This window comes from Rhinolophus sinicus, chromosome 3, assembly GCF_057876585.1.
Source record: "Rhinolophus sinicus isolate RSI-liver-muscle chromosome 3, RSI-T2T, whole genome shotgun sequence".
NCBI lineage: Eukaryota > Metazoa > Chordata > Mammalia > Chiroptera > Rhinolophidae > Rhinolophus > Rhinolophus sinicus.
This window is the reverse complement of record NC_142503.1, coordinates 192,645,981-192,672,136: the sequence shown is the minus strand read 5'-3', so window position 1 is coordinate 192,672,136 and position 26,156 is coordinate 192,645,981. Positions and strand designations below refer to the sequence as shown.

Genomic DNA, 26,156 nt, shown 5'->3' with positions numbered 1-26,156 from the left:
TCTTATTGAATATTCTTATTTTCACAACAATACAGTTACATATTTGGACAAGTTCAATAAGAACCCGTTCTCCTTGTAACAGGGCATAATTGAAAAAATTGGTTATATTACCAAAGCTTTGACTAGAATGTCATATTTGAGAACGATGTGCTTTGAATCAGATATGATCAGACGGTTTTAAGGAACTAAGGTTGACACTATGACTAAGGGTGAAAGTTTTAAGGAATTAAGTTTGAACATTATGCCAGTGTTATGAAATCCTCTTAGAAAAACCAGCTGGTGCCTACAGGCAAGTAAGAAAGGTCACTTCCGAGCAGGCCCAGGAACCTTAGAATATTTGGGGAACCTCAAGAAAAGAGAAATTCACCCAATTCTATAGATAATGGAGATGAAGTATGATGACAAGTTCTTGGCTTGGCAGCCTAACCTCGAGAAGCTTTTAAAAGTCCAATCTGAGATTTTTTATAAAAGTACCAACAAAACAAAATTAAAAAGATGTATGTGGTCAATTCCATTCTTGCTGCACTTACATAAATAATCAGGTCAAATTTAATGAGGCTAGACTTATTTTGTGAACAAGGGTAATCTGACTTTGATTATCTTTGATCAAAATGGGAGTTATTGGAGAGAGAAATTTTATGTTTTAATGAAAAACTAAAATCTGAAAACCGTGTGGGTTATCAGATTCTAGTCCTGTTCATTGTATTTCAGCTATTTTTCTCCTCTTTGTAAACTGGATCCTGCTGTCGTTCACATTTTGTCCGTAATTAATATTTCCAATTTTTCTCCCACCCTCCTGACTTGATGTCACTAAGAACTAAAACCTGACTGCCCAGATACTTATTCAGACTAGGTTGTCTTGTCCCAAAGCCCTGCAAACTGAAGCAGGACGACTTGATATAAACTTCAAAGGACTTCTTACCGCAACAGTTTAAGCCACTCAGGAAGTTCACCAAACACCCGCACCTTCCATGCTCTGCTCCAGAAAATAACCATTAACTGTGACGACGCTGATGTTCTCACTCCATTATCTAAAGATGCTTTGAGCCCAACATCTGGAAATCTTGACTGGATGCCTTCTGGCCCCAGAAACTAGGTTCATAGTCTACTTTAACCATTAATTTTTGTTTTTCTTTTTGTTTCTTTGTTCTAACCTCTGCTCTTTTCCTCTTTTACAGATCTTTCACCGTGCAGTTCCTAACCCCTATCTGCCCTCCACAGCAATCAACTTGGCTTCTTCTTTGTGTGAAACTTCTAGATGCAGAAAGGGGTGGCCGGATGGCTCAGATGGTTAGAGCACAAGCTCTGTACAACAGGGTTGCCGATTCGATTCCCACATGGGCCAGTGAGCTACGCCCTCCACAACTAGATTGGAAGAACAGCGACTTGGAGCTGATGGGCCCTGGAGAAACACACTGTTCCCCAATATTCCCTAATAAAATTTTTTTAAAAAAAGAAGATGCAGAAAGAAACCCTATCCAAACTTCCCTTATCTGACTAAAGCGGAGCCTCCAGAAAATGTAGCTTCCATTAACCCATTCCAAAGGAGTTTCCTGTGAATTCAGCTTCCATGGGGATGCAACCCAGTCCCATTAGCATAAAAAAAAACCCAAAAGAACTTTCCGTATCTTCCCGTTCAAGTGCTAACCACCACTACCCCCTATATTCCGCTACTCTCCCAACCCCCAACCCCCATTAAGTTTGGTATATAAATCTTTTATCTGTGGGTATTGAGGGAATTACTCATCTCTGAGTACTCCCAAGTATAAGCCTAAACAAACTTGTATGTTAATATGTCTATTGCCAGTTAATACGCAAGCCGCTAACCACTGGACCCAAGTTAGAAGACGAAAACTTTTCCTTCCAACATAATCACTTCTCATCTTCCAGAGTCAGATCACACCAGCCCTTTAGTACTATTCCGAAAGAAATAATAATAGAAAAAAACGTATCTACACAGTCAAAGAATGCCAGGAATTGGGGAAATTCCAGTACACAAAAATCCAATTTTATATGTGAGTCAGTAGGTGGCACCAAAGAAGAAAGAAGTGTATTTTGATAAAATGCACAGAACGCTCGCGTACTGGAAATCTAATAAAAGCGGTGCCTTTAGATGGTCTGTATTGTGTTTTATTCTTAAATGTCTTATTTAAGCTGAAAACTGCCTCAAGACCTCATTGAAAGCAAACCAAAAAAAAAAATCACAACTGAAAATATAACTTAGAAAATACCTTGAAAAAAATTTCATGTATTGCAGCCAAAAACTGACTCTGGGTTAGACACAAATTAGACTGCAGTCAAGAAATATGGAGTCTTCCCAGAAGTATATCTGAAGCTGGTGATCCACTGAGGCAGAAGCAAAAGGGTAAATAAGCACAGAGAAATGTGTCCTGTAAGCCAGAAGAAAAGGAGCATTTGGGCAGTTCTAAACCTTTTTGGCATTCCAAATGGGAGAGCAGAGACTTCTGTCTTTCATCTCCAGAAATCTATGTGAAACCACAGAAATTGTCCCTAGTCAAATGTTAGTTAGCCTTTCCACAGATACAGAACTGAAAAAGACTGAGCTCTAGAAACCTCACAGAGAGCTTTTCTTCCCTTTCTGTTTCTTAATAAAAATATTCGGCAATGTCAGGAAAGACTGTCCCCTTAAATTCTTAAACATACCTCACACATTCGTCTTACTATTCTTCCCCATCCCAACCCAACATCACAGCAGGACATCCGCTACAATGTAGTTCCCAAACTAAACTCATTCAGCCGTGGTGACTAAAATACAGAGAGCTGTTCCTCTTCTACAGGCTTAGGGAGGGTCTCTCCCCAAGTCCTCTCCAACCAGGTCCAAGCTGTAGGCCTCTACTTACCCTGGCAAATTCCATTGGTTTGGGAAGAAGGCACATGACCATGACATCAAAGCGAACATCACATACTGTCTTCAACCACTTGGTGACAAACTGAGGCTTCAGTTTTTCCACCAAACTTCCAACTTCGTCATCCATCATATACGCTGTGGAGTGAAACCACTGGAACACCATGGCCACCAGCCTGGCCAAGCTTTCTGTGGGTGTGTTCTCACTGGGGGTGCAGAGGCTCACCTGGAAATGGGCAGATGAGACTCCGCTTCAGCCTCCATCCATCGTTACATAATTATTGTACGTTCATTTAAAGGCAAAAAGAATGCCTTTAAAATGATGACCCAGATAATCCATTTGAAATAGGCAATTTTCTAAATGCTGGAGGACCACTTATCTTGGAAACTCTGATCCTCTCTACAGGGAGAGGTGGATTGCAACAATAATTTCCCCTGAAGAGTGCACCTTCCAATAAGCCTTTTCTCCTCTAAGAAATATATTACATACGAGTAATCTGCGCTAGACAAATGCTTTTAGAAAGTTAAGTTTACAAAGTGCAATTTCATAAATATCTTCAGTGAAAAAACAACCGTATACATTTCAGTTCTAACACGATCAGGTTTGGCTAAGAATTTCTATCAGTCGTAATTCTGAAATGTTAGAGCCCCCCAACTCACTACATTATAAATAAACCTTTTAAAACAACTCATTTAGTCATTAATTCATTCATTCTGAACTAATCTTTTATTGAGCAGTGTAGTAGCATTCAGGAATAAAAAATAAACAAAACACTATCCTTGCCTTCAAAGAATTCACAATAGTAGTCACTGCGTCATTAGATAACAAATTCTAGGAATAAGACGTGAAGTCAACAATTAAATCCCAATTTGGTTAAAAAAAAAAAAAAAAGGCTTTTTCAGGTAACCATGTGAAAGCATAGAAGAGATGAATCACTATGGAGACGTAAGGCATGTCTCCAGTGGGCGAAAACAAAAGTCCACAAGGCCAATTCCGCTGCTTGAAACTTTGGATCTGTAGGCCTGATCCTTACTAAATGAATGCTACAGTTGAATCAGTCAGTAGCCATCAAACGCCTGGTGTTACGTTGGCTCTAATTTTTTTGGCTGTAGGCGGACTTGCCACAAATTCACAAAAAGCTCCTCAGAGACTGAACTTTGAAGAAAGTTTTCATGTATATAGCTAGACAACCGGGTCTTATATAATATAAGACTGGGTCTTATATTAATTTTTGCTCCAAAAGACACATTAAAGCTGATGGTCCAGCTAGATCTTATTTTAGGGGAAACACAGCAGACAATGGGATGTGAATGATTGGTAAATCATACTGAATCCAGGACTTCATGATATACCCTAGCAACTTGCCCATCTGTTTCCTGGCAAAAAGTGCATTTCAAACAGCCTAGGGCCTGGCACTGTAGGTGTCAACACCTGGCTATTCATTACAATCAACTAGAAAATAGCTTTTCAAAAGTTCCCAAGAATCTAAAGTGGAATCTGGGCCTTGTCAAATTTTCAAAGCCCTCCCAGGTAAATTGAACGTGCACCCCAGGGTTGAGTGCCACTGTCCTAGAGTATAAAGTCCCATTGCTAAGGCTGGCTTTTCACTACTTAACTTCTTTAAAACCAAAGGAGAATAAAGACAAATTAAGACAAAATAGAAAAAGAAAAAAGAAAAAGGAAAAAAGGAGCAACCCCTCATGGGTGTGATGCTGGAAGGTCAAATAAGGATGGAGAACACAGTGAACTCTTTCCTTACTAAGAACCATATTCCAAATTGACTGAGCAGCCGCTGGTCGTGTTTATCATCGTCCTTGTTGTCAAAGTCAGCGTTCTCCAGGGAATGGTGGGAAGAAGAAAGGCCCAGCTGCCGCCGGCGATTCAGCTCATATTCCCGCTGCTCAGCATGGAACTCGGCTTCTTTCAACAAGCTGCCAACGAGGAGAGACTCTGAGTTAGACTATCGAGAAACACATTCTAGATTATGACCTATTCAGAGCAATTACTTCATGAGTACTCAAGCATCAATGATTGCTGTCTTCTAAATTGGTCAGAGTTACTCCAAGAAGCCTAATTGGATTTCCTATTTCATACTCCATCCCATTTCAAAGATGAACAAACCGAGGCACAAAGAGTCTACTTCCTCCAACCAATCAGAATCAAGCAGAACGGATGCTTTCTGGCTTCCAGTTCGCTACCCGTCCCACTGAAGTCAATGCTTCCCCTGTGTCTCATGTGAAGCTCTGTGGACATCAAATGCATGATACAAGGAGAGATGGAGGCACTGGTACCCAAATGGAAAAATATTCAATGTCCAGTATTCAGAAACCTGAAAATGAGCAACAAGGACTCCTTTTTCCATTTGCTAAACAAGTGACAATTTCAAAAAATAATACCCAATGTTGGCAAGGGTGTAGCAAAAACTAGCGATGTCATACAGTGCTACTGGCATTATGGATTCATGTACACACTTTGAAAATCAGTTGGTAATGTACCAAGGACCAATAAAATATTCATAACCCTTGACCCAGTCAACCACATCTGGTCATCTACCCTAAGAAAATAAAAACTACAGGAATAGCACTTTACACAAAAATATTTATCAGTTATTTTTAATAGTAAAAAAATAGAAGCAATCTAAATATTTAGTGGTGGAAAAAATAATCTAGATGAGTATTACGTATCCACTAGAACTGATAAATATGGAAAGTATACAACAACACAGAAAAGAGCTGATGGTATAATGTTATATTTAAAAGAATTGTGGCTATACTGTGATTACAGTTATAGATATAAAACATGCATTTGAATAAAAGTGGAAGAACATATAAAATGAATGATAATGACAGCAGTATGGTTGATTTTTTTTTTTTTTTTTCTATTTCTAGACTTTCTGTAATGTTTTAGTTGACAAACATTCATCCCATTTCTACATGCGTCATCCACCGGGAAAAGACAAACAGAAAAGAGTCCCTATCCTTAAAACTTACATTCTAATATTATTTCTTTAATTTATAAAAATCTTGCCTCAATAAAAATTATACAAAAAGAGACCAAGTCCAGACGTTACCGTTTCTAAAGCTCCTTTTTCTGTCATGTGGTAGAAAGAGAAAAAGCCAGGAACCTGAAAGATCGACCCGTCTTACTCCACAGCCTCCTGGTTGACCCCCGTACTGAATTACCTAGAGTTCTCCCCAACTTTGCTGCTGTCAGTCAAGCCTCAGGCACCCCTCTTGCCTAGTCTCACTCTGAGTGATGCTCCCACTTCATTCCCCTAAGACCCTCTGCTCTGTGCTATCGCTGTGCTCACCACTCGGAATCACAAAGACATGCTAACCTGCGGGCAGGGACTACATTTTATTCTCTTCGGCCTCTCATGCCTGGCACAGAACTGCCATTCGATAAAAATATGTGTTGAATGAATGAATTAAAACATCATCATCATTGCAACAGTGTGGAAAGCAAGCTGCTAGACTGAGGGCACTTGAAGTTGAATGAAATTTATGCCCCTCAATGTGAGAAGGGTGGCTCAAAGCCAGGACGGTGTTTTCAGAGTAAGCTACTAATAAACTGCCTGTTACCTAATCACGGCCTCCACGGCGCAGACAAGCTCCTCGGCACCACATTCTCGAGTGTTGATGGGTGGAGGGGAGGTCTGATAGAGGTGGGTCTCCGAGGCAGCCCCCACTTCATTACTGTGATGGTTTGAGTGGCATCTTTTGCAGTACCGAACAGGCCTGTTTCCGTGGCGATCACAGCACCCTGCTGAAAAGCAGGTGACAACTGCTCTCCTAACATGGGAACTGCAGTTCTAAAGGCAAAAGGGGAAGAAAAAAAAAAGAAATCAATTAAAATTAATCGCTGAGGAAAATTGGGCTAAGAATTGGAACGAATGGAAGCTTAAGGGGCCACCGGAAATGGCAGCACATTTTCTGAAGTGCCACTAGTTCCCAAAATGCCGGTCATTTCTAACCAGTTAGATTTCAGTCATAGTTAAAAATAAAGGTGAGAAATGGTTTCTGCTAGTGTGAGTGATAGAAATGTTCTATGTATGAGTGGAACTGTGTTGAAAAGCCCTCTGTAAAGTCACCTCAGTCATGGGGGATGAGGGGACTTTCTAGATTATTTCATGTTAATGTGTCAAGAGTTTTTCAGGAGAACTATGAAGAAAAAGATTAAAACTGTGTTCCAGAGGGAACACAGCACAGCACATCAGCATAGATAAAGAACAATTTCAACACTCAGCATAACCTTTCAAAATTATTTCATCCACCACTGAAAGAGCCAATTTCCACGGCAGCTCATCTGTCCTTGCTTCATTGCCAGACAGGCCAGGAGTGTGGTGCACTAGCTGGTGGCCCCAAAAGCAGGCCTTTCCACTCCAGCCAGCACTCTGTCTGTCAAGACCTAAAGAATACGTCAATGACATCACGGTAACATCAAAATGCAGAGAGAGCCCTTCATAGAATCAGCCATTGACATCTACAGGAAAGGAATTGAAAGATGAAGTGATGGAAATGAGAAATGTGGAGCAGCGTAAGATTCCAAAGTTCTTGGGGGTTATTGTCAGATCTGCTCTGACAAGACGCAGAGGAACGAGGCAGCATCCCCACCAAGCAGTCTGAGGCCCCGTCAGGAAACATCCCTGACCGTCACAAACAGTGCCCCAAGCCTATTAGACATGCCGCCACCATGTACTCCACGTCTTGTGTCCAGAGAGCTGGTCAGTCTTTCAATAGAGCTCAGAAAGATGTAAACGCCTCTAGGGGAAATAATATACTAAGCCATTATGAACTCAGAGCTTGGTGAAGATTTGAGAACCCTCCATGACAACTATCTTGGAAAGACAAAAGAAGGGAGAATGCAAGCACAAAACCTGTATCAAAACATTGACAATGTACTAAACTGCCCATTGGAACGACCGTTTCAAAGTAAGGTATTTTCCACTTCGATTTTAGCAAGATGCTTTGGATACTAGTGTTGGGAAATCTAATTTTCTGAGCAGGACTCAAGCCAACAAATCATAAAAACAAGTTCAAATTTTTCATTATCTATTTTTTCTTTTTATTAATAATTTTTAAAAATTATTTGTTAAAATACAGTGTGCTTCCTCTGCATCTGAAGCCCAGGTCTTCTCTGGTATTCAAATCAGCCCTGACTATTCCAAGTGGAGTACTTTTCCTCCTTTCTTTCTCTTTCACACACTAAACTTCATTCTGGAAGCACACGAACCTTTATTGGTTTAGGGTGAGCTTCTCCTGCTCACCCACCACACCAATACCACACCACTAGCAATGTGGTATATCCCGGAGTATATTTTCAGAGTTTACTTCTTCCTTTTGGTTATAGTCTTTGTTCCTCTGGGATTCCCATTATCATTGTATAAACAAGAGGATGTGGATATGGGTTTAGTGGGTAGTTATTTGCTATCACAAAGCCCTGAAGTTTAAGGCCTGTAATTTCCCATCCTATTTTCTGGTCACAAATGGTTCACATTCTTCCCACATGCAAATTCCTGACTGGAAGTCCAAGGCCTTCTCATGGAAATGAAGTCCAGCTGTGGATGAGGCTCTTTGGGTTTGGTTCCTCAAGTATGCTTCCTTGAATCTATGCCTCGAATCTAAAGGATCCTGTGGCTACATCAACCAAGAGAGTATGGCACAAGCGATATTTCCATGACTCCCAAGGCTGGCTTCTAAAAAATATGCAGCTTCCACCTGACTGTCTTGGAACGTTTTCTCTTCAGAAGCTTGCTCATCAGTACGCATACTCTTCTCAGAACTCTGCTAAGGCCAAGCGCCATGGAGAGGCAACGTGTAAGTCTCTAGTCAACAGTGTTGGCTAAGCCCAGCCTTCAAGCCACTCCATTCCAGAGTTCAAGCACAGGACCTAGAAGCCTCTAGATAATTCCATCCCCCAGCTATTCAAGTCTTTGCAGATGAGGGCTCAAACATCATCAAGCCGAGACAGGCTGTGGACTGTGCCATGTCCACATCCCTAAGCCACAGAATCTGTGAGCATAATTAAATGGCTGTTGTTTTATGTTGCTACATGATGAATGATTTCTTATGCAGTATGGGGGTACACAGCATATGTTAGTATCTGGAATACAAATAAAAGTCGGCCTGCTTTATCACCATATGTCAGCAACTCTGCATAGTATCAGCAATAAAATTCTTTGCCCCAAGATAACGTTTGGTTGGTCAAAGTTGTAAACAATTGTTGTGGTTCCTACTAATTGAAAAATATACGTATAAGCCACAGTTGGTCTCAATCCATGTGGGTTCAGCTATATGCATTCATTTCAAAAGTTAGAGAGACTTCCCTTATATTCAGATTCAGCTGGTCATGGTTTTCAAATGTTCACGCCAATCATTCTCTTTCATGCACTGCTTTTCATTTTAAACATAAATAAATAATTTCAAGTGATCTCATAAAACAACAGAATTGAAATAAATCAAGGTCTATCTCTTATCTTTACAATTTTGGTGTTTATTTCAAACCTACTGTTCAAAAGTAGGAACATATAACACCCAAAGTACAAACTGCCCAAAGCATGGTTTAGCAATCCTGACCTGTTATGAACTGCATGGGAGTTCTCCAAATTAACACTCATATAAAACACAACGTTATTAAAGGGTAAGTAATAAAAATGTGCTAATTTGAAGCTTACTACTCAAAATAATTTTGTTACATAAAGGGAGTGTTAAACAAACAACAAAAAAAGATCCATCCTGAAAGTCAAATATGTTAGGTATACTTCCAGAGCCAGAACATGCTGGTTTAGAAAACAAAACTGTCATTCTAGCCTCTCCAGCTTCTAAAAGATTCTCAAAGTAAGAAATTGCCTCAGGATAAAAATCAAATCAGAAGTTTGCTGAATGACTGTATGATCCTTTGTTAAAACGTGGGAAAGACATAAGGTGATGCCCAGTTGAGCCTCTCAGCTAGAACAGGGCTTCTAATAATGTCAAAGGCACACTAGAATGCCTCTAGTACAGAACGGACTGTCTCAAAAAGAATTATAGATGTTGTTCTGGGGGCACAGCACCCCAATGAGATTCACTGAAAGTCCACAAAGTTTTAAAATCATGCTAGCAAAAGCACCACCAACTTAGACCAACAGGGAGACACACAGTTCAACATGAAGACAGGTCTGAGGGACCCCAACTTCTACATGCCGGAAGCAGACTGAAGAGTTCCTCAGCTGCAGCATGGGCATGTCTTATCGAAAAGGAAAGATGTGTCAGAGAGGGCAGCAACAGGCCCAGGAAGACAACAATGGCTTGGGGAACTACTCCCAGGAAGCAAAACGAGATCCAATTTAAGGCACATTCACTATCCCCAGAGACAGAGAAACTGTTGACGCGTTCATGCCTGGAGCTGCTTCAAACAAGTGGCTGCCATCTGCTTCCTCTTCCTCTGTTTGAACAGAGGTCGACTGCAGTTCTCCTGTCCCTATCTCACCACGGTGTCTTGGGTGGGGAGGGGGCAGATAACTAGACTTTTTGGTTCACAGTTCTCTGAATCAAGATAATTTGCACCCAAGGAGTTTCATCAGGGACCAGATGCAGACCACAAGATAATGGACGTTAAGCCGGAAGCCGTAACTGGGTAAGACTTTTGGAGGTCTCGTAAGGTAGTGAAAGTACTTTGCATATGGAGAGAATGTAAGTAATTATATCCAGAAGGTGGATTGTGGTAGATTAAATATGACCACAAAATTCTTGCTACTGTATAAAGGGGAGGAGTCTATTTCCCCCAGTCCTTGAATCTGGGTGGGTCTTGGGACTTTCTTTGACCAACGGAATGCAGCAGAAGCAATGCTGTGTGACCTCTGAGATTCAGTCTCAAAAGGCCTTTCGACCTTCTCTCTCATTCTCTCAGAACACTGCTGCCAGGTGACCAGATCCAGCCTAACCTCATGGAGGATGAGACACCTAATGGAAAGCGGGAAAGCCAGATAACCCAATCATCCCAACCACTCCAGCCATCCCAGCAGAGGCCCCAGACAGGGGAGTGAGGTCACCTGGGGCCAGCCAATTCCCAGTCTCACCACCAACTGATGCAAATACATGAGTGAGCCTAGAGGAGTTTATCAAAAGAAGCCTAGTTGAGCACAGGCCAGATTGACAATCCACAGAATTGTGATCAAATAAATGTTGGTTGTTATAAGCCACTACATTTTAAGATGGTTTATTCAGTGGCAATAGATAACTGGGACAGCCCTCCAAAGGAACCCACTCATGACCAACTCCTAAAAAGTTTAAATGGCTTGTACATGGTCTCACAGGTAGGTGGGAATAGAGCTGGCCAGAACCCAAGTATCCGAACCAACGAATCCAAAGTTCTTTATACAACACCATACTACCCTCTCGTACTTTTCAACAACAACTAGAACAAGAAAAGAAGATGGAAATGATTTAGGGAAACTGTCATGAAAAGCGGCTAAAGGAAATTTGAAAGCAAAATCTTTAACTAGAGATATCATTCAACTTATAAGTAAATGAATACTTTTCATATATAGTTGGTCTGGGTATGTTTTGACACATATATTGAACTATTTGCACTCCATTTCAAAACAATAATGATTTTTAGCATACAAGATACATCCTTTGCCAAAGTTAAGTTGCACATACCGTACTGTCATTCTAATATTTTTGTAATTAGAGTTCTATACCAGAGTTAGACATGTTTTTATTTCAGGTAACTTACCAAACACATTGTGCATAAAATGGGTGAGCAAAGCAGAAATGGAAATAGAGACCATTCGGACATAGTAATCTTGCATGCTAAATTATTTCTTTTCCCCCTTCACGAATACAGTGACATGTACATACTGGGAAACCATGGTGCAGAAATGAGGCAGATGTCAATGAATGAATTTACATACAAACACAGCGAATCATGCCCCACCACACAGATGGTTTGCTCTTACCTTCTTCTGACATATAGCAGATATTTCAGCTGTAAGGGGAAGGCACACAAAATATCAACAAAGAAAAAGAGCCCATTTTCAATAAGGGCAGCCATGAAGGGCAGTAAAAGCATGCTTAGTAACATGACCACTAGACTTGGCCAAAACAGCTTCTCACTTGTCTCATAAACTATCATCCACTTATGTTTAATGAGGTTAAAAACACCTGCATGCTACAAATACTTCACCTATTCTTACAAGTAATTCAACCTTCTTAGATATGACTTAGAACGCAGTTCATGTTGAAGACAAGTAACTTTTTTTGTTTTTTTTAACTTTTATTTTATTTTAAGTGTGTTTTTCCAGGACCCACCAGCTCCATGTCAAGTAGTTGTTTCAATCTAGTTGTGGGGGACGCAACTCACAGTGGCCCATGTGGGGATTGAACCGACAACCTTGTTGTTACGAGAACTGTGTTCTAACCAACTCAGCTAACCAGCTGCCCAAAGGCAAGTAACTTTAATGTTAAAGCCAAATAACTTTAATCTCACCTCCTCATTTGACAGAGAACAAAAGTGAGGGTCACTATGGTAGCATGACTTCTTGAGGATTGCACAGGCTACCAATGGTAGAGGCAGAACCCAACATGTCTGTGGATTCTCCGTTCACTGCTGTTCCATTATACTATGACATTGAGTTGATGGGATATATTTAGAGCTTCACGGTGCAGATGATTTGCTGTACCAAAACTATAGAAAAAACTTACTAACTTGCATTACTTAGACTTGAACTATCAATTTATACCAGTCTTTAACTAGTTTAGAACCAGCTGAATGATTATTTAAGAGAAAGCAATTTTCAAACCCATGCATTGGCCCTTTGGAGTAAGGCTGTCAAACTACGGTCTACTTTAATGAATGGATAAAAACTCTTTTTAGTGGGCATACCAATTGTTTCCATGAAAACTGATGCTTGAGACCACTTTTCCCGAAATAGTAAGTGTTCAAAAAAATGCGTTAAACTATCACTTATAGTATAGTCTATGTTATAATTTATTCAAAAGAGCAAAGGTATATGTCTCCCAAACTCTGTCTGGAAATTATGAAGTAGTGGATGCTAAATCAATGAAATTTACAGCTTGGTTTTTAAAATTGGTTTTGTATAATTAATAGTTATTTAACAGTTTGATATCTTAGAGTTTATCTTAACCTGAGGTTAGTCACATCTCTGTATAAAAAATTAATAATTTTCTTCCAAAGATGTTATCTGGAGACTATGACCAGAATTCCACATGACTGCTGATATTTAAAATGTAGTTTAGGACCTGACTATGGGTTTTGCCTCAGATTATTGGAAGTTCACTAACAAGGTAGACTAATTTAAGGGGGGAAAAGTTACCTTTACTCATACAAGCCCAAATCTATTCATAGATATTCTCATATAACTTTTCAAAATGTCTCTTTGAAGGATATAAAGGCTGACATTACTGATCCATTATACATATGGAGAGCACTCACTAAGTTAATTTATTTTTTAACATTGAGATGACCTAATACTGAAAGTTAGACTACAAAGAAATAGTGTAATTATCAGCAAGCACCGGCCTGAAGTTTAAAAAATGTTCACAGAATTTAGTTAACATAGGGTTTTTATATTTCTTTTTAAATGAGGCCCTTCGTAGTCTTTTTTTTTTCATATTCTTTTATCATCTTTTATACATCAAGTTCTTCCTGTGTGCCTGACCTGTGCTCAGTATGCTCCCAGTTTTTTCCACCTTTCATCTTTCCTTTGCTTTCCAGTACTTTTCCTTATCATTTCGGCCTCCAATTAGGTGGCTAGAATTCCTGCTTCCCCTTGTGTAGAGGCATGCTACCTTATCTACCTCATCTGCCAACTTACTGGCCACAGCTTTCAGAACTCTAACAAACTGCAAGCATTACAATCTCGTCGTTTCATTGACATGGGTCAGATATACTTTATCCCCATTTTACTGACAAGGAGACTGAGTTTCAGAGAGATTAAATGATTTTCCCTAAAAACACAGAGCTAGTAATAGTGTCAGGAAAAAAGTCCCATTATTCAGTGTTCCTCCTGCTGACGTTCCTTATTCCCCTCCTGACCTGGCGCAGTAAACGTATCATTAGCAACACCCGCTATATATAAAGAAAACCCCTTAGGACAATTCAGCAGGGCTTGAGTCATTGAGGATCCTAATTCCAGCATCTATTTTTGGCAGAGAAGATACCTTTTCCCTCGTTATTAAATGTGTGGGCATATTATAAGCAAGACATTGATATAATGCTTCACATCAATGAATATTCATAGAATATAATACTTTGGTTACTGTCTTTGTAAAATAAAACAGTATAAAAGGAGACAAATCAACCATGTTATTAGGCACGGTTACTCATTATTCATTCTTTCTGAAGTAAACCATACCTTGTGGCAGAAGAACATCAATCAACCATTCACTGTGGTCCCTGTGAAGATAAACAAAATTCATTTTTGAGCTTCTTATCAACGTTACCCTTCCACATGAATGTTTATAAGCGGCACACTATTGCTAAAAGGATTTTAATAGAAAGGAAGTGTAATTAAGAGCACTATCATAATAAACTTTTTAAATGGCTAATGCATTCCAGCTAAATTGTAAATTATAGGCATTTAATCATATTCAGTTATCTTTAAATGATACTTTCCAGATGCTAATGAAGCCAACCAAAATACAGCATGATTTGTACAAAGCTGAGTGTGACTCTGTGAAACTAACAAGCAAAGAGAACCCATATGAATTATACGTCATGTTTGCAAACCACAGTTTTACTTTTCACTGTGGCCTTTTTCACAAGGTCACTTGAAAATTGGTGCTGCTTTATTAAGTGGAGTCACTTTTTCTTGTTACACAGAGAAAAACATTACAACTTTTCAAAGCTCAAATCCTTCAAATGAAAGCTTGCTATATATTAAATATCCGACCAAGCAACCTTTAAAAAACAGAAGTTAATGGGAGATGTGGGTAATGTAATCAATTTAAGTCCCAGTGATTTTTCTTAGCTTCTCACTGTTGCCCTATTTCCTTTACTTTGAGGACCCTTATACCTACCCCGCGATCCTCTGGCTGCATTCTTCACAGAGGTACAATGGGGGTGGCTTATCACCCAAAGCTACTGACAGGGAAGGGTCTATACACATCTGAAACACATGAAAAGACAGAATGAACTCTCTTGTCTTGTGTATCACATTCCTGAAACTGTGAACACAAATGTTTCAATAATAGATTTTCAAAAGCAAAGTAGAATAAATATTTTTAGTAAAATCCATTCAACCTATAACTGTTTTTCCTGCACTGGCCAATGAGTCCACACTGGAAATTTAAATGTGGCTACTGTGGTTTTGTTCATTTCTCCTATTATTTGTAATTCAAGAAACAAATAAAGTCAAGAAATCTATCCTCATTCCACAAATATAAAAAACCATCTTGCTCAATGGTTGCTCAAATTGCCTCTATAGTACTCATACACTAATTCCTTCCCTAAAGTGGTAAACACAGTAATCGCACTTTAGGAAAAGGAAAAAAATTATATTAAGATTAAAAATTATAACTATTACCAAAGCGCTGGCAGTAAAGACTTTTGCCATTTAAGACAGACGTCATTCAGAAAATTTAGCCTTCAATCTAGCATTGAGTGATTCACTTTTCCTTCTCTGGAATCTAAATTCTATATTAATCATCCAATGTTTCATTTTCAGGTGTTTTTCTTCTATACGTGACCTGTAGTTTGTTTAACCCTAATGTGCCCTGTTCGATTTTGGGTTATTTATGGCTGAGTTTTCATTAGCCTAAGCACAGAGATGCAAAGTGTTCATTTTCCAGTTGAGCATCAGGGTATTTCAAATATCTAGATGTTTTAAATCCAGTGAACAATTCAGATGACTAGCTGAATTTTGTACTTGGTATCAGTTTAAGTTTCTATAATTTACCAAAGTCATTTTGAATTCTGTTCCTACGCTTCAAGAAATAATCAATCCATGCTACAGCTGATTATGCAGTTAATATGCCTAGTACACAAATTTTTCTGAAACTTCCCTCTGCCTTTTCTTCAGTTGTTTTCACTGATTTGAAGGTGAAAAATGAACCAAACTTATAGCCCAAATAGCCTGTCATTTACTAAGTTAAAATCCTGAGAAGGTTCAATGATTGCAAAAACAAGAGTTAGAACTCCTAAATTTAAGTAATTATACCATCAATATTTGTAAATTATATATATCCTAATGCCAAAGGCCCAGTGTGAAAATTTTTCCGTAGGTAAGCTTCATGCTTCCCTTAAAGCAATGCATAACTACTTTTTGGTGTGTTAAATCAGGGATTGGCAAACTTTCTGTAAATGGTCAGAGAGGAAATATTTCTGGCTTTGCTGGCCATAACTACTGTTACAACTACTCAACCCTGCTATTATAACATGAAAGTAGCCATAGTCAATAAATACATATGTAAATGAGCACAGCTGTGTTCCAACAGAACTTTATTTACAAAAACAGGCAGCAGGCCAGATTTGAATGTGGGCCACAGTCAGCAGACTCCTATGTTAGACAATTATCTGAACTCCAAAGTATTTCATAGGGTAAATACAGAATCAAGTAAAACCAAAAGCAGAATGTGATATAATGAACTGTAAGTTCCAACATATTTTCATTTTGAATCCTATCACAACTCTTGGCTCTTGCCTAAAAAGTAGTTTTTTGCAACCTATTGCAACAAAAATAAATAATACTCTTCTATTTGGCAAATCATTACTGCCTAGTGGTATAGCTCACTATTATGGAGGTTTTAGGCTTTTTGTGAAGATAAATCCATTTTCCCTGAGTCTTTCCCATGCAACCCATGTAGACCTCTTCTTCACCTTTACTTTCATTTCTAATAGGTCATTGATACCTCTGTCAGGTAAAGATATTTTCCCATTCCACAAAAAAGGAAAAATTCTTAGGATGTTAGAACTATAAGAACTCAATGGAGATTAGCTAATTGACCTCTGATATCTTAAATGAATTAATTAATATAACCCATCAGATTTGTGACTAATAGTGTCGATTTTGTTCTACTCAGAACAGTTCTGTGTATATTCATATTAATATGTTCATATCTGACTATTGCATTAAAAATATTTATTTTCCATTTATAAATATATGCCCAATGTAGAAGATTGGGAAAATAGAGAAAAGACAATAAATAACTCATTAACCCTCCATCTTAATGCAGTCACTGGTAACATTCTGATGAGCATTACTGCTGGCTTTTAACTATGACTATAAATATAAATACAGATATATGTAATTTTCAAACTAAACTGGCACCACACTATACAATTTCACAATTTCCCTTTCCTTTGCATTATTCTGTAAGCATCTGGATGTTAGACACCCTTGATCTACCTGTCACAAGATTTTATCCACGTGGATTTCGAGAGTGCTCAGACTATAAGTAAAGAACAACATTGCGGCAAACCTGTTATCATTCAAAAACATGTTTTGTCACGCTAACAAGAATGTTACCTTTTCAGAAGCATGAAATGAAAATACAACACGAAGCTTTTTAGGAAAACGGGGGTTCAGAAAGTAAAATTTAAGGGTGAGAAAAATGTTTTACAATTAGATAGAAATGATGGTTGCAAACACTGTGCATGTACTAAATACCACTGAAATGTTCACTTTAAAACGGTTCACTTCACGGTATGTGAATTTTCCCTCAATATGAAAACAACAGAAAGTAGGATGGCTTGGCCTAGACTGGAAGAGTGGCTGTAGGGAATAGCCTGTGAGAAAAATGAGGCCAGGCCAGAGGAGTGGACTGGGTTGTTTGGCCAGAAGAGAGGGAGAAAATCTAATTTGTGATGATTTCTGTGAGCAGGAAGCCAGAAGTTATCACTAATTGGGAAGTCAGAAGCCCCCTGAGAATGCAGCCTGACATAAAATCAAGGAAAAAAAACAAAAATCAGGCAGAAAGTACCTCCTTCCTGTTGACTTCTGGTCAAACCAAAAGAGGGTGTTGTAACAGGCAGGAAGAAGAAAGAAAGGATATAGAAACTAAAGGAACCATGAGTCTCACCACTGTGAAGAACTGAGCTGAAGTCCATGAATAATATATGAATTAACACGTGTTTATCTCAAAAGGTCTTCACACCACAGAATAGTATCTTTGAACCTCAAATGTCTATGCAAGTTCAGAGGAGGGGTGCACCTAGCCGAAAAGGAGAGGCCTGTGCTTCCACTGGTGGGTTACCCTCTCCTGCTCTTTCTCAACATAAATTCATTCAATTTGCCTTCATCAAAAGCAGAGACCAAGCATAATAAATAACTACATCCTTTGTTAGTAAGATGCTATATCTAGATGACGTTATTATTGGCACTCCTCTGCCACCTTTGGTATATGAAACACATTTTAGTTCCATTTATATGTATATTTCTTATATTCCATTTTACCGCTTCTACTTTATTTCTACAAAGTGATACAGTATTATTTTTTCTATTATTTGACAATCTTTATAGTTCACCTATCTATAGAACAAGGGAGGCAAACTCCCATGACCCTACGTTCTGAAACGTAACAGAACTTTAATCACCTGACCTAACTCCTTCTCACTCTTCATAATAAAAAAATTAACCCTTGCAAATCCAGACACAGGTCTCTCCAGCCAAGTGTTGTATCCAACAAATATTCCATAAGTAATTTTTTTTAAAGGCGAGATTAATTTTCTTAACGTTCAACTTCAGAGATTCAGGGTTATTATGCTACAGATTCAATTTGACATGGGAGTAAAGGAATAAGGCTGAGAGGCTGGGTACCAGGTTAGGGTTGCGTGAACCACTCTTCCCTCACCTCGAATGTAACTTTCTATGTGTTTGCTGTCCACCTATCTCTCAGTCATTTCAACTAAGTCATATTGAGATCTGAACTAAGACTTAACAATTTTTTCTGATTTTGTCCTGTGACTCTTGAATTCACATAGTCACACAGCTAGACACTCATAATTTGTAGCATACACATGAAAGCAGGGGCAAAGTACATTCCCCTGAGTTTATTAGAAGCCAGATAGAGAGGCCAGTTAGGGATTATGTCAGTGTTTCACCAGGATTATTCTGATAATTAGATCAGTGCTACACAGTACTTGGCTATGAACTCATAGCCAAACCTGCAAACACTATGTATTGCTTTGTCTTGAACATATCCAAAAGTACACTCAGATTGAATATGGAGTTTCTTGAGATTACTACAGAGCACAAGCCTCTGCTTTATAGAGAAAAATGTAAACTACTCCATTCTGCTCAGCAATTTGCTCCTGATCATTTGACCACTGACAATACAATATGGCACCAGATCTAATAAAACAATACCTTCACAGCTGGTTTGTTAATTGCGTTGTGACATTCAATGTGCTGGCAGTGGATGGGATTCCAAGCTGTAAAGCAAAGCATAGCTGATGAATACGTCTCATCGAAATTATTTGTACTGTAGTAAAAACACGCAGATACTTCATTAGTTTTCTTTTTCCTACATAGAACCATCATCAGAAGGCTCCCTAAAATAATCATTTTTTTAAATCCATGAAAAATTTTAAATTGATCAAAGATAATCACAAGTCCATCATCCATTTTCCCATGGGAGGAGATAAGCTAGTATACAGTAGCATACACAATACCAGAATATTACCTTACAGTGATATACTGTTAGTAAGTTCTCAAAGGTCTTTACATCTACAGTTTCACTGGATCCTCCCACCAAATCTGTGTGATAGGTACAGTGTATTATTAACCTCATTTCATATATGAGTAGGTTAAAGTTTAAAAAGTTAAGTAGTTTGCTATGAATACAGAGTTAGTAAATGACAAGCTGGGAACAGAACCTGTATCTCTTGGTTCTTGACACTTTGCTCTTTTCACTATAGTATACTATGCTACACATCCTAGATTTTTGACACCAGGAGGTGTTTCAAATTGATAATTGTTGAAATGAATGGTAAGGCAACCTCTACCATTTCATTTTCCACCCCATTCCCTCAAATGTAGAGACTGGAAAGATGAGTTTCTTGCCCAAATAAAATGCAGCTCTCTCCCACACGTGACTGACAAATTAAATTTCTGCTATTATAGCTTCATAATACCCAACTCCTTAACACAGTATACACACAGAGAATGAGGACAAGAACCAAGTGATCTAGGATAGATCAGAATGAGAATCACAATAAGTAATTATCATCATCTAGATGATGCTGTAGCCCAAAGCTCTTAGCTAACAATATTCCACCATAAAAAAAGTAATAGGATTACATGTTTGAAACTAGAACATTTTTCTAAATTGCCACATTCTAATCTTATAGGACCACGACTGGCCTATTATAGAAGAATTTGCAGGTGAGAGGATATTCTTACTTAGTTACATATCAAATTGTAATTCAAAAATATTTACTATTAATGACTTAGGCCTAATTTATGTTCCAACCATTTTATAAAATTTTCTATCTAGAGGTATTTTACACGTAACTTCAAACTTTCTATCCTATTGTTAGACCAGACATAACATTTTGTGTCTGATTTGAAATTCAAGAAAATATGATCAACAGAGCCATTGGCCTTACAAAATATACAGTGGATCTATTTATTCAAAGACAAGAAGTACAGACCAGAAACTACTAATCTAATAACATAGTATCATACTGATTATATTTTTAGAGAGAGAGAGAAAGAGGAAATAAATAAAAGAATGGGTGAATGAAGAAATTATTTGAATATAGACATTCAATAACTATAAGATTTATTTCCTACATGTGGAAAAGTCAAGATTAACACAAAGAATAGCAACAAGTTTTCTTGTACAATTGAAGAAACTTGAGGAAAAGACTGACTTTAACCGGTACAGGAGTTACAAATACATGGGACGTGGCCCCATTCTTACAACCCTAAATTGATGACAGATATCACTAATCCATAAGAGCATTTCTTCCAAGTCCAGAACTGGCTTTAGAATCTTTCTCAACAATGAGCTGAGGAAGTCACCACTAATCAAAACAGACTTTGCACACAAGATAAAATCTGCTAACCATCTCTGAATCCATGTATGATGAGAATATTTGCATATTGCTTTATAAACATCAAGGAGATTTTCTTGACATTTATATTCAAAGCATGTAATAACTGCTATGGCACAGACACAAACAAATCAGAATGTACAATAGCCATAGCACTGATCAAGGCTCTAAAAGACTCCTGGTCTGTCAGAGATTGATGCTGCATGTGTGGAGGGTGGGAATAGCCAAGTGGTCCTACTCCTCCAATTTTTTATTCCATTTTTACAAAGCATCACAGAATTAAGAACAGGTAATAGGATTCCTCTTTTAAGTTCACCAAAGTCACACTAGATTTAAGCTTACTGGAAAAGTAAACCTTAGCTTTTGTTGTGTATCAAAGATTATCTGTCAAGTTTTCAAGAATATGATACCTAGAACCCATGTTAGATCTACTGAATAGAGATCTCTGAGGATAGAGCACAGATATTTGTAATTCAGAAAAGCACTACAATTGATTCTAATATAAGGATAATCTACATACCTTACCATATGGCAAATATACTAATGATAGATCTCCTTTCATTTGAAAATAAAAACAAAAATATAGCATAAAAACATGGCAGACAAGAATTGTTTCCAACTGTGACAGAGTAACTGAAATTAGAACTGCCCTCCCACCATAAACAACTACAAAAATGGAAAATATATATGAAACCACTCTTTTCAGAAATTGGACTATAGGTAATGCAGGTGAATGATGCTTGAGAGAAGAGAAACAATGAAGTGACTCTTACAATCATACTGGCGTTTTTCTGAATGTAATTTCCAGACATTGGACCCAGAAGGGGAAATATTAAGTTGGTACAAAACTAATTACATTTCAAAAGGTTAAAAACAATTGCAAAAATCGCAATTACTTTTGCACCAACCTAATATAAGCACAATAGGTTGGTTTCATTGAGTTGAGAAGACAAAAACTGGAGTTTAGAGAGGCAAAGTGGCTTAAATTTCCTGGGTAGAGTACCAAAGAAGAGGGAACTGTGCAAAGAAAGAGCTCCAGAAATAGGAGTAGGAATCTTTTTGGTGTTTGGCTTTATACTTAGCTGAACATGTGTAAGGCAAAACTTTGTTAGGATGCATAGAGAACAACTATGGAAGATCTGTAAACTAAATCACTCCTATATCTCATATAGGGATGGGAGATATTAAAGTTCCAAACCGCCAGAGTGGAGGGAACTCAGTGAAAACTTGGGACATTCAGTAGAGACTCTACGAAGTTATACCTTAGTAGGAGAGCTTAACTAACATTAGTGAAAAGGCTACCCTAAGCTCACCCTAACAAAGCATAAGAACAAGCCTTGGAAGGATCAAGTTGATCCACCAGTAACTTGACAGCCAAAACAAACCTCAACACACTGTAATAGAAGACAACAAAATCCAGACACTCAATAATGTAATATTCATGAAGTGCAGCATCCAGTCAAAAATTACTCGATATTTGAAAAGGGAGGAAAACGTTACCCATAATTGGGGCAGGGGGGGATTACTGGCCATTAGAAACAAACCCAGAAATTACAGAAATGAGGTAGTTTTAGCAATAAATATATCCAAAGAAAATCATGAACACAAAGAGGACAGAGATTAAAGATATAACAAAAGAACCAAATGGAATTTCTAAAAATTAAAAATACAGTATCGGAAATGAAAAATTAACTGAATAGGCTTAATAGCAGATTAGACAATGCAAAAGAAAATACCAGTGAATTAGGAGACATACAACAGAAACTACCCAAACTGAAATACTGGAAGAAAAATAAACAGAGCTTCAGTGAGCTGTGGGAAAATATTAGGCAGAGTAAGGCACATGTGTTTAAAAGTCCAAAAGGAGTAAAATGGGGTGGGGGTGGGGAATTATGTGAAAAAACAATGGCCAAAATTTTTCAAGTTTGATGAAAAGTATAAACCCACAGATCCAAGAAGCTCAATGAATCTTAGGAAAACAAAAGAAAAAAAAAAAAAAAAAACACACCAAAACTCATTAAAATCAAACTGATGAAAACCAATGATAAAAATATTAAAAGCAGCCAGGAAAAAAAGACACATTACTTACAGGGGAACAAAGATAAGAATGACCGCTGATTTCTCGTCAGAAACAATGCAAGCCAGAAGACAATGGAACGACATCTTTAATAGGCTGAAAGAAAAAAACTGTCAACCTAGAATTCTATACCCAGCAAAAATATCCTTCAAAAATGAATATGAAATAAAGACTATTTGAAGACAAACACAAGATAAAAGAATTCATTGCCAGCTGAGTTCCACTACAAGAAATGTTAAAAGAAAGTCTTGAGGCTGAAGAAAAATGATACCAGATGGAAGCTAGTACCTACACAAAGGCATAAAGAGTTCTGGACATGGTAAATATAATGAATAACTGTAAAAGACTTTCTACTCATATTAACATGTTGTTAAAAGATGATTTACTGTTTGAAACAAAAATAATGGCCATGTATTATGAGACTAATAATATATAGAGAGAGAAGTAAAATATTTGATAACAAGAACAAAAAGGATGGGGGGAATGAAAGTGCACAGGGTTCTTACATTACACATAAACTAGAATAATATTATTTTAAGGTAGACTGTGAAGCTAAAGGTACACATAGTAAACCTTAAAGCAATTATTTTTATAAAGAGGTATATTACCTAACAATTCAATACACAGATAAAATGAAACACTAAAAATAATTAACCCAAAAGAAGATACTTTTTAAAAAAAGGAACAAAGAATAGGTGGGACAAATAGAAAACAAGTACAAGATGATAGGTTTAAGCCCAACTATATTTGTAATTACTTTAAATATAAATGGCCTAAACAATCATTATAGTACATGTAAATGGTCTAAAAGGAGAGATTGTCAAATAGGATTTAAGTTTTTCAAAAAGCAGGACCAAATACATGTTGCCTGTGAAAAACATGCTTGAAATGTAAAGATAGATATATTAAAAGTAAACAGAAAAAATTGTACCATTATACATGATTAGCATAGCATTAGCAAATGCTAATCATAAAAAGGCTGGAGTACCTATATAAATATCAAACAAGTAGACTCCAGGACAAAGAATATTACCAATAGTAAAGAGGAATATTTCACAATAATGAAAGGGTCAATTTGAGATGACATAAGAACCGTAAATATGTGTGCATCTAATGATAGAGTTTTAAATTATATGAGCAAAAACTGACAGAACTGAAAGGAGAAATAAGTCTATAATTAGTGTTATAAATTTCAACCATGCTCTCTCAGTAATTCTTAAAACAACCAGATAAAAATTCAGTAAAAATAAAAGACTTGAACAACATTCTCAACAGCTTGACCAAATTGATAATGATAAAATTTTCCACTCAACCATTGTGGAATAGACATTATTTTCAAGGCACATGGAATGTTTACTAACACAGACATTATTCTGGCCCGTAAAATAAACATCAAAAATTTAGATAGAGCACTATCATAGAGTTACTTTTCTGACCACAAAAGAATTAAATTAGAAAGAACAAAAATATATCTGGAAAATCATCAAACATTTGTATATTAAAAAACACACACTTCTAAACTATCCATAAATCAAAAAAGAAATCACGAGAATTATTAGAAAATGTTCTGTACTGAAATACAATAAAATCACAGCATATCAAATTTGCGGGATGCAACTGAAGCAACACTTAAAGGGAAATTTATAACTTTAAATTCTTATATTAGAAAATACACAAGGTCTAAAATAAATGATTTATGCTCCTACCTTTAAAAAAATTAAACTCAATGTTATCAGAAGGAATAAATAATAAAGATAGAAGCAGAAATCAATGAATTGAAAACAGAAAACCAACAGAGAAAATCATAAAACCATCAGTTCTTTGGAAAGTTCAGTAAAACGAATTAGCCTCCTAGCTAGCCTGATGAATTAAAAAATAGAGAAGAAACAAATTACCAATATCTGAAATGAAAGATAGGACATCACTGCAGATCCTACAGACATGCCAATAAATTTGATAAGTTGGATGAAAATGCCCACATTCCTCAAAAATTAGATTACAAAATCTAACGCAACTAAAAGAAAATTTAAATGCCCCATAACTATTAAATTGAATTCATAATTGAAAACCTTTCCACAAAGAAAACTCCAATGCCAGATGAATTCACTATATCCTACATAAACTCTTCCAGAAAATAGAAGAGAAGGAAACACTTCTCAACTCATTTTATGAAGTCAGCAATATTCTGTAAACAATACCAGATGAAGATATTACAATAAAACAAAATTTGATCAATATCACTCATAAATGTAGGAGCAAGAACAAAAAAAATTAGCAAATGGAATCTGGCAATATAATATAGCTGACAACGCAGACTTTATCTCAGGAATACAGGTTGGTTTAACATTGCTAAGCAAATCAATGTAATTTGCCATATTAACAGAATAAAGGAAGGAAGTCATATGATCATCCCAAAATGCATTTGACCAAAATTGACATTCACCCATGATAAAAACTTTCAGCATACTAACAATAGACAGGAACTTCCTCAATCTAATAAAAAAGCATCTGTGAAAAACCTACAGCTAGTATATTTTATGGTGAAAGTTTTGTTCCCCTATAGACTGGGGGAACAAAGATATTCACTCTCAGCTTCTATTCAACACTGAACTGGAGATACGAGCCGGTGCAATGTGAAAAAGAAAAGAGAAAGGAAAGAGGGAAGGAGAGAAAGGAGGGGAAGGAAAGAAGGAAGGAAGGAAGGAAGGAAGGAAGGAAGGAAGGAAGGAAGGAAGGGAAAAAGAAAGGAAGGAAGGAAGGGAGGGAGGGAGGGAGGAAAGAAAGGAAGAAGGATTAGAGAGCGGCAGGCAGGCATAAAAATTAGAAAGAAAGAAGAAAATTTTTAAATTATCTTTATTTGTAAGAAAGCATAATTATACATACAGAAAAATCTTAAGAAACTTACCAATACGCTACAAAAACTACTAAGTAAATTTCCAAAGGTTGCAGGATATAAACTCAATATACAAAAGTCAATTCTATTTCTGTATAATGGTAATAAAGAATTTGAATATTACATTTCAAACACTATTTACAATAGCATCCAAAACCATAAAATATTTATGAATACCTTTAACAAAATATCTGCAAGACCTGTACGCTGAAAACTAGTGAACATTGCTGAGAGAAATTAAAGGAGACCTAAATAAATGTCTAGCTATGCCATGTTCATGGATCAGAAGACTCAATATTGAGTCTTTTTCAAGATGTCAATT

At 37.2% G+C, this 26,156-nt stretch overlaps 1 protein-coding gene across 17 annotated transcripts in view; it reads right to left on the bottom strand.

Moving 5' to 3' along the window:
- UNC79 (unc-79 subunit of NALCN channel complex) overlaps positions 1 to 26,156 on the bottom strand; it is a 233,386-nt gene that overhangs the window by 127,451 nt on the left and 79,779 nt on the right. For all 17 annotated transcript variants that reach the window (XM_019745590.3, XM_074327017.2, XM_019745539.3 and 14 more), the window contains 7 exons: positions 19,174 to 19,238; positions 14,888 to 14,976; positions 14,224 to 14,264; positions 11,806 to 11,834; positions 6,449 to 6,678; positions 4,627 to 4,798; positions 2,862 to 3,092 (listed from right to left, as the gene is read on the bottom strand). In XM_019745590.3, coding sequence (XP_019601149.3) covers positions 2,862 to 3,092; positions 4,627 to 4,798; positions 6,449 to 6,678; positions 11,806 to 11,834; positions 14,224 to 14,264; positions 14,888 to 14,976; positions 19,174 to 19,238 — 857 coding nt within the window. The remainder of the gene's footprint in view (positions 1 to 2,861; positions 3,093 to 4,626; positions 4,799 to 6,448; positions 6,679 to 11,805; positions 11,835 to 14,223; positions 14,265 to 14,887; positions 14,977 to 19,173; positions 19,239 to 26,156) is intronic.